General features: G+C 41.1%; 1 protein-coding gene across 6 annotated transcripts in view; it reads left to right on the top strand.

Moving 5' to 3' along the window:
• LOC104587580 (protein ALWAYS EARLY 3-like) overlaps positions 1–12,652 on the top strand; it is a 115,808-nt gene that overhangs the window by 94,288 nt on the left and 8,868 nt on the right. For 4 of the 6 annotated variants that reach the window (XM_088900288.1, XM_010245245.3, XM_010245243.3 and 1 more), the window contains 4 exons: positions 7,287–7,523; positions 7,960–8,121; positions 9,501–9,644; positions 9,755–9,970. In XM_088900288.1, the coding sequence (XP_088756414.1) occupies positions 7,287–7,523; positions 7,960–8,121; positions 9,501–9,644; positions 9,755–9,970 (759 nt within the window). The remainder of the gene's footprint in view (positions 1–7,286; positions 7,524–7,959; positions 8,122–9,500; positions 9,645–9,754; positions 9,971–12,652) is intronic. The other 2 variants (XM_088900290.1, XM_088900289.1) reach the window with 2 other exon arrangements.

The following is a 12,652-nucleotide window of genomic DNA, read 5'->3' as shown; positions in this document are numbered from 1 at the left end:
AATTTTATTAAGAATTAACCAAAAAGTGTACAGACAGGCATCCCAAAAGGAGATGCAAGATGCAGCCTCATGTACAAATCAACTTACAATTCAGCCCAAAAGATAGATTCCCTAAAAACACTTGCTTAGCTAAGGAATCTGCTAACCCATTAGCTGACCTTCTTTGCCACTGAATTCTTACAAGCATATTAAAGGTTAACCATTTGAACTTCTTCGCAGCTTCCTTGTAGGTCCAAATAACAAAGTCTGGATCAGTCACCCAACTACCAGCTTGGAATCACCCTCAACTATCAATCTGTCCACATTTAACTGTTTTGCAAGTTGCACACCCAGCAGAACTGCTTGGAACTCAGCAAAAATGGAGCTCCTTAGACCAACTGGCTGAAAACAAGGCAATTGTATTCCCGTCTTCATCCCTTATGACACCCCCTATACCTGATGTCCCTGGATTGCCACGACTGCTACCATCAAAGCAGTGATTTAAAAGGCGTGCCTAGGTGCTCAGGCGAGGTGCATTAGGCCCTAGGCACAGCACTTTCAAAAGGCACGCGCCTGGTGCGCCTAGGCGTGTGCCTGGTGCACCTTGCGCTCAGACCAGGTGTGTGCCTTTTTTATTTTTTGTGCTTTTTGTTACTTTTTGAACCTAGTAGTTGGGCCTGGGGTGGCCAAGCCCCTCCAAGAACCACCCCCCTATTTGCTAATGTTGTTCATTCATTCATCCTAATAAAATATTTTCTTAAAAGGTAGTTAAAATTATAAAATCATTTATTTTTGTGTAGGGATTAAGAATTTAAGACCCTAACATGGACTTGTTTGGGCTTGCCCTGAGGGGCTTGGTACAAACATGGCTCGTAGAATTAGGAATGCAAGATGTTTTACATCACTTCAGTTATTTGAAGTAATGCAATTGAGGAAATAAAGAGATTGTGGGTTTTACATGCTTGAAAATTGTTGGAATAATGTTAAAATAACTTAGTTGCAGATGTTAGGGCCTGTTTGGCAAATTAAAGTGTTTTTTATTTCGTTTTTTATTTCTGTTATGTCTGTTATTGTACTCAGGGGCACAAGGGTCTTTTCCCTTGTTATTTCTGTCGCCCTATATATAGTAAAATAAACACTGGCGCCGCCAGTACTGTTACATTGCAAACCTTCTCTCTTCTCTCCTCTCTTCTCTTCTCTTCTTCTCTCCTATTCTCTTCTCTCCTCTTCCACTTATCTCTGGCCGGCTACACTGTCAAGATGGTATCAGAGCGGGAATGCTGATTAAAAGAGAGCAGATCGATCAACCCTACGGTCAAGAGAAGATCGATCAACCCAAAGAACAGATCGAACAGACTAGCAGAAAGGAAATCTGATGCTGGTACAGTTCTCCCTATTTTTTCTCTTCTTTACTCTCCTTGGTCATGTGCCGAGTGAAAACCCTACCAATCTGGGGCGGCTGAATGCTATCGAACCTGTGTAACCCTAGTTTTCTTGGATCGTGTGTGTTAAGACAACTGTAGGTCAATGCTGACCTGTCTTCTCAATGGTTTGAGTTGACTATAAGTAAGAAGGATCTCTCCTGCTGATTAGTGGCTGTTAGACATTCTGGAATTCTGGTAGGTGGGGACTTTTAAAACTATACAGGTCTGAAATCCGCCGAATATTACCTCAGTTTTGTCTGGAATTTGGTACTGTTTGTGCTCAATCTGGTTGGTAAACCCGAGTGTGTGGGTGTGAACTGAGTGGAGCATTGTTTTGTGGAGTAAGGAGGGGTCCTAAGTCCGGTGTGTGGGACTGATTAACTGCTTGACCATGTCGACTGAGAATTCTGCTACTTCAGAGATTTCAGGGAGCCACAATGGAGTGAGTGGGGGAATGGATATGAGCTTTCCCATGGCTGTCATTCCCTTTGATGGTCTGAATTACCTTGAGTGGTCTAGGGGGATAAAACTCTACATCACTGCTAGGGGGCGAATAGGATACATCAATGGGAGAGTAAAGGAACCGAAGTATGGAAGTGCTGAGCATGATAGGTGGAACCAAGAGAACAGTATGGTGATGTCTTGGCTCTTGGTTTCAATGCTGCCACAAGTAAGGAAAACTTTTATGTGGGCTGAAACTGCTTGTGAGATATGGGAACAAGCGAAGTCCACTTATTCAGAACAAAGACACTATGCTAAGATATATCAACTACAAGCTGAATCTTCTACTTGCAAGCAGGGGGAGAGGAGTCTCTCGATGTACTATTCTGATTTGACATCAATATGGAAAGAACTTGATCACTATCAGAATGTGAATTGGAAGTGTGATGAAGATGCAAAGGCCTATAAGTCACTTGTATCACAGCAACGCGTGTTTGCCTTCCTCCTAGGGTTGAATCCGTCATATGAGTCCATCAGAGTACAGATCTTGGGTAGTAAAGACTTACCAAGTCCAGGAGGTGTATGCTTTGGTGCAGTCAGAAGAAAGCAGAAGAAGTGTGATGAATGGTGTAGAAGGGGAGTCAGTTGCCCTAGCGGTCCAGGGAAATTCAGATACAAATGTCGGAGGTGGCTTTAAAAGGGGTGACACTCAGAAAGAATCAGAAGATAAAAGCAAGCTTTGGTGCACTCACTAAAGATACATGTTGGGATCTCCATGGAAAACCTAAATGGGCACAGGATTTGGGTAAGAAGTCAGCACCAGATCAGGGCAAGAAACCAGGCCAGCAGAATCAAGAAAGGTATAACTCAACTAATATGGCATCGACAGAGACTAGTCCTTCCGTAACTCAAGAGAGACATCCCGGTTCTGACCCTAAGGAAGATATTATCAACTCCTTCCGTGAACATTCGGAATTGTACGGTAGGACTCTCCGCCAGGTGGATTCTGGGCCTACTCCTTCTACCTCATTTGCGTCTACATCAGGTAATGCCACAGCCTTCCATGTGTCATCTCATACTATTGATTCACCTTGGATTATTGACTTCGGAGCCTCAAATCACATGACCGGTAAGTCAGATTTGTTCCAGACATATAACCTTCTTTCTGGGAGAGATAAGGTAAGACTGGCTGATGGTTCTTTTTCTACCATAGCTGGCCGAGGCACCATATCTCTCCCACTTGGCCTTACTCTTCCTAATGTCCTGCATGTTCCGAAATTACCTATTAATTTGCTGTCCATTAGTAGTATTACTCACTCTTTGAACTGCTCAGTCACCTTTTTTCCATCTTCATGTGTGTTTCAGGATTTGACCTCGGGGAAGACGATTGGTAGAGGAAGCATGGTGGATGGTCTCTACGTGTTGGAGAATAATGCTGGTCTAGTGGCGACTGAGTCCACAAGTTCGTCGAGTGAGAGTCAGGCCTATTTATGGCATAGTCGTTTAGGTCATCTTTCTTTTGAGTCATTAAAAGTTATGTTCCCAAAGTTGTTTGAGTCCTTGTCATTGAGTCAGTTACAGTGTCAAACTTGTCAGTTGAGTAAGCATTGTAGAAGTTCTTTACCTTTAAGAAATAAAAGATCTGAATTTCCATTTCATATTGTTTATTCTGATGTTTGGGGCCCTGTTACTCTACCTACTGCGGCTGGCTATAAGTATTTTGTTACTTTGATTGATGATTATTCTCGATACACTTGGGTTTACCCTATGCGATCTCGAGATGAAGTGCCACAAATTGTGAAAGATTTTCAACGCATGGTGTTCACTCAGTTCCAAACGGAAATTCATATTTTCCAGTCGGACAATGCAAAGGAATATTTCCATAGTGATCTCACGAAGTTCTTTGCTTCGAGTGGGTCACTTCAGCGAAGCTCTTGTGCCAGGACACCCCAACAAAATGGTGTGGCTGAACGAAAAAACCGTCACCTTCTCGAAGTTGCTCGTGGATTGCTGATTCATATGAATGTGCCAAAACAGTTCTGGATGGATGCAGTATTGTGTGCGACATATATCATCAATCGCATGCCCTCTCGGCTACTAGAGTATAAGGCCCCACATCAGCTCTTGTTCCCTACAGCCCCGTTGTCCACCATTCCGACGCGTGTTTTTGGGTGTCGTTGTTTTGTCCACAACCTGTCACTTACTCGTGGTAAACTTGACCCTCGGGCTATTCCTTGTGTTTTTCTTGGTTACCCTTCATCTCAAAAGGGGTATCGTTGCTATGATCCCATTGCCCGCAAGTACTATGTTTCCATTGATGTCTCATTCTTTGAGAGTCAACCGTTCTTCTCGGTTTCTCCTCAGGGGGAGAGTAGGGTTGAGGAGAAACAGGCGACGACTCAGATTCAACTACCTCCTTTACCCGATCCTCCTCCGTTCTGGGTTTTTCATTGTCGCCATAAGAGCCAGCAGAGTTCAAGAGCCGTGGAGCCGGACACTATGCAACCAACATCATCGGATTCACCCGAAGTAGATCCGTCTCATCAGCCAGGTACACTTGCTCCCATTGCTCCTTTAAATGTTGATTCACCTGTCCCCAATGATCTTAATATTCCTATTGCTAAGAGAAAGGGTGTTAGATCTTGTACCACTAATCATCCTATCTCTAACTTTGTGTCCTATGAGCATGTTTCACCTTCGTACTGTGCCTTTCTCTCTTCTGTGGATAGTGTTCCCATCCCTAAGACCGTGGCAGAAGCTTTGTCAAAACCTGAATGGACAGATGCAATGCAGGAAGAAATTGATGCCTTACACAAAAATGGTACGTGGGAGTTGGTAAATCTTCCTGAGGGGAAGGAACCAGTGGGGTGCAAGTGGGTGTTCACAGTGAAACACAAAGCTGATGGAACTGTTGAAAGGTACAAGGCTAGACTGGTAGCAAGAGGCTTCTCGCAGGTATATGGAGTGGACTATGCAAAGACTTTTGCTCCAGTAACGAAGATGATCTCCATCCGGATTCTCCTTTCCTTGGCAGCAAATCTTGACTGGGATCTTCACCAATTGGACATCAAGAATGCCTTCTTGAATGGTGACTTGGAAGAGGAGGTGTACATGACCCAACCCCCAGGGTTCTGTGCCAAAGGCAGTGAACAAAAGGTGTGCAGGTTAAAAAAGTCCCTATATGGGTTGAAACAATCACCTCGGGCTTGGTTTAGTAAGTTCCATTTAGCAGTCCAACAGATGGGATTCAAACAATGCCAGTCAGATCATACCCTGTTTGTAAAAAAAGGTGAAGATAAAATTGCAGCTCTTATTGTATATGTGGATGACATAGTGATCACAGGAGATTGGGAGGCTGAAATCCAGAGGCTAAAAAAATTCTTAGCCACTAAATTTGAGGTGAAGGATCTAGGCCCCTTACGATACTTTATTGGAATTGAAGTTGCCCGCTCTCACAAGGGCATCTTTATTTCCCAACGGAAGTATGTACTAGATCTACTAGAAGATATAGGCAAGTTGGGGGTAAAACCATCTGATTCACCTATTGAACCTAATCACCATCTGGGAGACAGTCAGGGAGAGTTTTTGAAAGATGTAAAGATGTTCTAGAGACTCGTGGGGAGACTTATGTATTTGTCCATGACCAGGCCTAATATTGCCTATGCAGTGGGTGTCCTTAGTCAATTCATGCACAGCCCGAGGACAACTCACTTTGAGGCTGCAGAGAGGATCTTGAGATATCTCAAGAAGTTTCCTGGAGCTGGTTTGTTGTTCCAGAAACACAATCACTTAAAAGTGGAAGTATATACTGATGCAAATTGGGCAGGAGCAGTCAATGACCGAAAGTCTACCAGTGGTTATTGTGCCTTTGTAGGAGGAAACCTTGTCACATGGAGAAGCAAAAAACAAAGTGTGGTGGCTAGATCCAATGCTGAAGCAGAGTATAGAGCGATGGCTCATGGGGTTGCGGAAATCATGTGGATAAGAAATCTGTTAGGTGAACTGGGTTTTGCAGTAAGCAATCCTACGTCACTCTACTGTGACAATAAAGCTACCATCAATATTGTTGCTAATCCAGTTCTGCATGATAGGACGAAACACATTGAAGTGGACAAGCATTTTATCAGAGAGAAACTTGAAAGTGGAGAAGTGTGCACACCATATGTCAGCTCGGAAGAGCAACTTGCATATATCTTCACCAAAGGTCTTCATCATGTGCGGCACAAAGATTTGTGTGACAAGTTGGGCATGATTGACATCTATGCTCCAACTTGAGGGGGAGTGTTGGAATAATGTTAAAATAACTTAGTTGCAGATGTTAGGGCCTGTTTGGCAAATTAAAGTGTTTTTTATTTCTGTTATGTCTGTTATTGTACTCAGGGGCACAAGGGTCTTTTCCCTTGTTATTTCTGTCGCCCTATATATAGTAAAATAAACACTGGCGCCGCCAGTACTGTTACATTGCAAACCTTCTCTCTTCTCTCCTCTCTTCTCTTCTCTTCTTCTCTCCTCTTCTCTTCTCTCCTCTTCCACTTATCTCTGGCCGGCTACACTGTCAAGAAAATTGTTTTTATGTTTGATTTTATTTTTTAATTTTCATTTGAATATGCTTTACATGTTATGTTTATGCATTTTAATTCTAGATAATAGGTTTTTTAAAACATTTATTTTAAATTTGAAGTTTATATTTTTATTAATATTCTATTTAATATTTTTTAATTATTATTATTTTTTTTTTGTATTTTTGTGCCTTGCTTCAAAAAAGTGCGCCTCACATTTCACCTTGCGCCCCTTGCGCTTTTAAAACATTACATTAAAGTTAAGTTTTTGGAAACCTTCCTCCAGTGGAACCCATTCTGGAATTGTCTGAGGAGATTGCTACCTCTTCCAATTCCTCCATATATCATCGAAGGAGAAAGGGGGGAATAGCTTTAAGGTTTTGACCCAATGTATAGCCCTTGTTTTGATGCAGTCCCATAGATCCTCTAGGTATGCAGCCCTTGCACACCTCCACAATATTCTACCCCACTGCTTAGACCAGCTGAAGAAAGAAGCGTTGAAAAGGCCACTAACCTGCGTAGGAGCTTTGTTGTTTTTTTTTCCCCGCAAATACTTTTTTGCTTATGTGAATCTTACAGGTCACTGCAACAATCTTTGTTTTCCAATATTCCTTGGTTATGATAACAACAATTTTGTGAAATAACTTATTATATGTTATTTTAAGTGGGAAAAAGAACTTATTGTGTTATGAATAGAAGTTACTGACAAGTCTTTCCTACATTTTGTTTGTTAATCTCTTTGCTTCTGCTTGAAGAGAATGGTAGGTTTAAATTTATGAGTTGAATGAGTGTATCCCCCCTCCCTCCAAGTTAATAGATTGAGGTACAGTTTTCTGATAAATATGTTTTCGTTTGAGATCAATGACATGAACTTCCAACCCAGGATATTGACTGCATGCCTTTAAACCCAATGGAAAACATGCCCAAAGTTCTCCAAAGACAGAATGCAGGAGTTGATAAACTCTGTGAGAATATTAACGAGCCCAAGGTGAATCTACCCAAAGATTGGAAAAGTGGAGGTTGCATGAAGTTTACTCCAAGTGAGAATCTAGAGATGGCAGATGGATCTTCTCAGATTTCTTCAACTTGTCCCCTGAACACATTGTTAACACAGGAAAAGGTTTGTAGTTCTCTGCATTTCACATGTCATTATCTAAAGGCATACCAGCAACAATTACAAAATAAAAAATGTTAAAGCAATCCACTTTTTTGAACCCTTTAGAGTAAATATATGTCAAATAAATAACTTTTTTCTTTGGTAAAGATCTTGAATAAATAACTGGTGTTGATTTGTGAACATTGCCTCATTTTTAGCTTTTCCAAATTTGGACTGGATGAATGTATGCAACTGTTGAATATAGTCGATAAAAAACACAAAGTTTATTTAGAAACCATGATGATTATGTCAAATATCCATTCCAATATTATTTTTTGACACATAAGTATGGTTCATCTCGTTTCCTTCATTTGCAAGCTCAGAATGAAGTTTTAGAATAAGAATAATTAGAACTTAGAGTTGTACTTGTTAAAAACCATTTAAACACTATTTTGTTCAGGGGGACACAATCAATTCCATTTTGCTAGCTAAAGCAGCAACCAGTGAAATTGTCAATTCACAACAAGCCACATACACACAACCATGTACTCTGGCACAAATACAAGCAAAGGAGGCTGATATACGGGCTCTTTCTGAGCTAACTCGTGCTCTTGATAAAAAGGTTATTCCACTTGATTTCACTATATATGCATAAGTAATAATTTTTTAGTTGTTTCTGTTACTAAAATTTCCTTCATTGAAATGATCATGTGGAAGTTTATTTGTTTATCAAGTCCTCCAGAAATATCATTATTTGAAGTGACCCTGGTCATACATGTTATGTCCATAACTTGCTTGCTCTGTCAAAGTAGTAAATTTTAACTTTTTTACACTGTTATGACATGAATAATTACTCAGTTAATCAAGTCATTGTCTGTTTTGGTGTTCATAATGCTTTTTTTCCACATTGGATTTGTGAATATGCGAAATCTAGGTTCTGCATTAGAAATAGATAAGCACCCTTCTTCATATCCATATATATGCTTTTTTTTTGATAGTCAACATTCAACAGTGGAACTTTATTAATTCAGAAAAAAAAGAATATTGTGCAAGTGAATCGGCTAAAGTGTTAGCTGTTCTTGACACCTACTTAGCTGTTACCAGATGATAAAATGAAAAGCCATCATCTCATTTTTCCTAAAATAATCAACCAATATCAATAAGCATCTATTGAATTTGATATTTATCAAAATTAGAAACCCTATTAGAAACTGTAAAGGTTTGAGAGGGGAAAACTCTTTAACTATGGTCCTAGAAGAGACCTTGCATAGATGGAATGAAACCACTGGAGAACTCTCCTCATATTCTCACTCTTGTATTCCATAGATCTTGTGCTTTTCTAAGTTATCTTAATGCCATGAAAACAGGCTATGAATTTTACTTTTCTCTTTCATAGGCAACATAGATAAAATAAGCTTAAAATGAAATGCATTAGAAGTATAGGAGGGGATATCTTAATTCTGTGGCTTCATGCAACAAAAACTACAAAAACAAGAGATCTTTATCCAAGAAACTGCCCAAACAAAACAAGTGAAATGAATAAGCAGCTCTGGTCACAGGTGAAGGCTATATCAAGAGACAAGATTGCATGTAACCCCAACTATGGCACCAGTAGCAATAGAAAAAACCCATAAATTGCCACCCAAATAACATGGGCTGCATCTGATTCATTCCTCCACTTACATGAAAGAGCTCCTACATTAGTGGGTGCAAGGTTAGGCTTTCCTTGATATGATTCTTTTGTATCCACAACAAATCCCCCACCCACTCCACACCACACCACCAGATAAGAAAAAGCTGCAAATTCTGGAGTTAATGAGGCAAAATGGCTGTCCAGGATCTTGATGTCATTTTATGCCTGTGTTTCATTTCATCCTTCAGTTTCGTCTTTTGTTGTGGTCCAGTAGTTTGTGTTTTCAAACTTTTCGTACTTCACTGACTGTTTTTCTCATCAGATCAATAGTCTGGAAGTTCACTAAAAAACTTTCTTATAATTGGTAGGAAGCACTGTTGTTGGAGCTGACACACATGAATGATGAAGTATTGGAAAACCAGAAAGATGGAGAGAACTCTCTCAAAGATTCTGAGCCTTTCAAGAAGCAATATGCCACAGTTCTTGTACAGCTACAGGAAGCCAATGATCAGGCATGTGGCTTTTATGAACTTGGTCAACCTTGCATCTTACTTCAGTTCATACTCTTTTTCTTCCACCTAAATTACACTTTGCAACCTTGATCTTACTATTCCAAATGCAGGTTTCTTCTGCTCTGCTTTATTTGAGGCAACGGAATACCCACCAAGGAAATTCTCCACCAGCATGGAATAAGATAATACCCAATTCAAGTGGCCCTTCTGGATCAAGCTCCTTTGAACACACTGCTTTTTTTGTTCAAGAATCTGGATCTCATGTAGCCAAAATTATTGAGAGTTCAAGGTTGAAAGCAGAGGCAATGGTGCATGCAGCTATGCAGGTAGGAAAATTCCTTCAAACTTAAAAATCTAAAGCAGATAGTTTCCCATCCCAAGCTCTCTTTGATTCCTAGAATTATGAAGATTAACTATAGAACTTGAACTTCATTTTGTACATCTGGTTTTCGTAGGTTTTGATCATCCAACTGATGAAATATGGAGCTGTGCATCTTGAATTTAAATATTGAGCTTCATTTCGACTGCTGCTACAGTAGTCCGAACAGGAAGAGGAGAAGAAGAAGAAGAAGAAGAAGAGGAAGAGAAGAAGAGGGGTCAGTCGAAAATCTGATGGTTAACCCATTCAGTCGACCCCCTTAATCTATATTAGCTTCTAATCATGTTTACAAAGACAGAAATGCCCTTACTTAAGTGTGGGGCAGAGTAACTCTAATAACACAGCCACATAAGCAAGTTACTTAATAAACAGAAGAAGACTAAACTACCCCTATTCGACACATCTTAACACTCCCCCTCAAGCTGGAGAATATATGTCATATAATCCCAGCTTGTTACATAGATAGTTCACTTTCCCTGAGCTTAGAGCTTTTGTAAACAAGTCTGCCCACTGGTCATTGGAGCTCACATGTTCTGTATTTATCTCTCCGGCAAGAACCTTCTCTCTCACAAAGTGGCAATCAACCTCTATGTGCTTTGTTCTCTCATGAAAGACAGGATTGGAAGAGATATGGAGTGCAGCTTGGTTGTCACAGTACAATTTCATAGGTTTATCCATGTGAAACCCAATTTCTTGTAGAAGATTCCTCAGCCACACTAATTCACAGGTAGTGTGAGCCATGGCCCTATATTCGGCTTCAGCACTGCTTCTGGCTACAACCGTCTGCTTTTTACTCTTCCATGTCACAAGGTTTCCTCCCAGAAATGTGCAATAGCCTGTAGTAGATCTTCTGTCACTCACTGAGCCTGCCCAGTCTGCATCTGTATACCCAACTACTTCAAGTTTTCCTCCTGGTTTATACAATAGCCCACGGCCTGGAGCTCCTTTCAGATACCTCACAATTCTAAGGACTGCATCCCAGTGAGGTATACGAGGGTTCTGCATGAATTGGCTCACCACACTGACTGCAAAGGAGATGTCGGGTCTCGTGATAGTCAGATAGTTCAGCTTTCCCACTAGTCGTCTATACCTTCCAGGATCTTCAAATACTTCTCCTGTATCACTGCTCAACTTAACATTTGGTTCCATAGGGGTCTCAGCCGGTTTTGCACCTAACAGTCCTGTTTCTTCCAATAGATCAAGGACATATTTCCTTTGACACAGATTCACACCTTGTTTTGACCTGGCAACCTCAATTCCCAAGAAATACTTTAATGTTCCAAGGTCCTTTGTTTGAAAATGATTTTGCAGAAATGCCTTTAGTTTGCCAATCCCCAATTTATCACTACCAGTGATGACAATATCATCCACATAGACCACTAATAAAATCTTCCCAGCTTCTGAGTCATAGCTGAACACGGAGTGATCAACCTGGCATTGCTTCATTCCAAAACTCTTCACCACTTCACTGAACTTCCCAAACCAAGCACGTGGAGATTGCTTCAACCCATAAATTGCTTTCTTCAGCTTGCACACCTTACCACCCTCCCCCTGAGCAACAAACCCAGGTGGTTGCTCCATATATACCTCCTCCTCTAGATCACCATGAAGGAAGGCATTCTTTATGTCAAGTTGAAGGAGAGGCCAATCAAACATAACTGCCAAAGAAATTAGAACACGAACGGAACCAATTTTAGCCACCGGAGAGAATGTCTCCATATAGTCCACACCATACGACTGTGAGTAACCTTTAGCAACAAGTCTGGCCTTCAGACGCTCCACACTACCATCTGGCAAGTATTTCACAGTATACACCCATTTACAGCCCACAGCATGCTTCCCAAGTGGGAGAATAGTGAGTTCCCACGTTTGAGTATGTTGAAGAGCAAAAAGTTCCTCCTCCATTGCCCGCCGCCATCCAGGTGAACTAAGAGCTTCTTGAACATTGTTAGGTATGGAAATAGAAGACAAAAGTGAAACAAACTGGCGATGTGAGGTAGAAAGACGAGATAATGAAACAAAATTGGAAATTGGATGGAGTGTAGAACTACGTTTACCTTTCCGTAAGGCAATGGGTAGGTCAAGATCTGAAGGTTCAGCAATAGGAGCCATGAGAGGATCCGCAGACGAGGTAGAAGTAGGAGGAGGGGCCGGTGTCGTTCGACATGTATACACTTGTCGGATCGGTGGTCGTTCAGTGGTGACCTGCACTGGATGAGGAGATGAGTCTACTCCAACAACAGCCTCTGGAACTGAATCACTGACAGGAAGAGGAAGAGGAGGTAAGGGTGAGGACAAGGGTGCTTCAGGACGGGAGAAGAAAGGAACATTTAATTAAGCGTGCATCTAGCTTGTCTATTCCAGGACTCAGATTATGAACAAAGCACACACAACCAAAGACACGAGGAGTTAATGGAAACGGAGATAAAGTGGGAAACAAGATGGAGAAGGGTGACCGACCATGAAGAATAAAAGAGGGTATCCGATTAATGAGAAAACATGCAGTGAGTACAGCATCACTCCAAAACCGTTTAGGAACATTCATGTGGTGAAGCATAGACCGAGCAATTTCAAGAAGATGACGATTCTTCCGTTCAGCCACCCCATTTTGTTGAGGGGTGAAAGCACA

This window comes from Nelumbo nucifera, chromosome 3 (genome assembly GCF_055504915.1).
Source record: "Nelumbo nucifera cultivar China Antique chromosome 3, China Antique-T2T, whole genome shotgun sequence".
Classification (NCBI taxonomy): Eukaryota; Viridiplantae; Streptophyta; class Magnoliopsida; order Proteales; family Nelumbonaceae; genus Nelumbo; species Nelumbo nucifera.
This window is presented reverse-complemented; position numbering and strand designations above follow the sequence as displayed.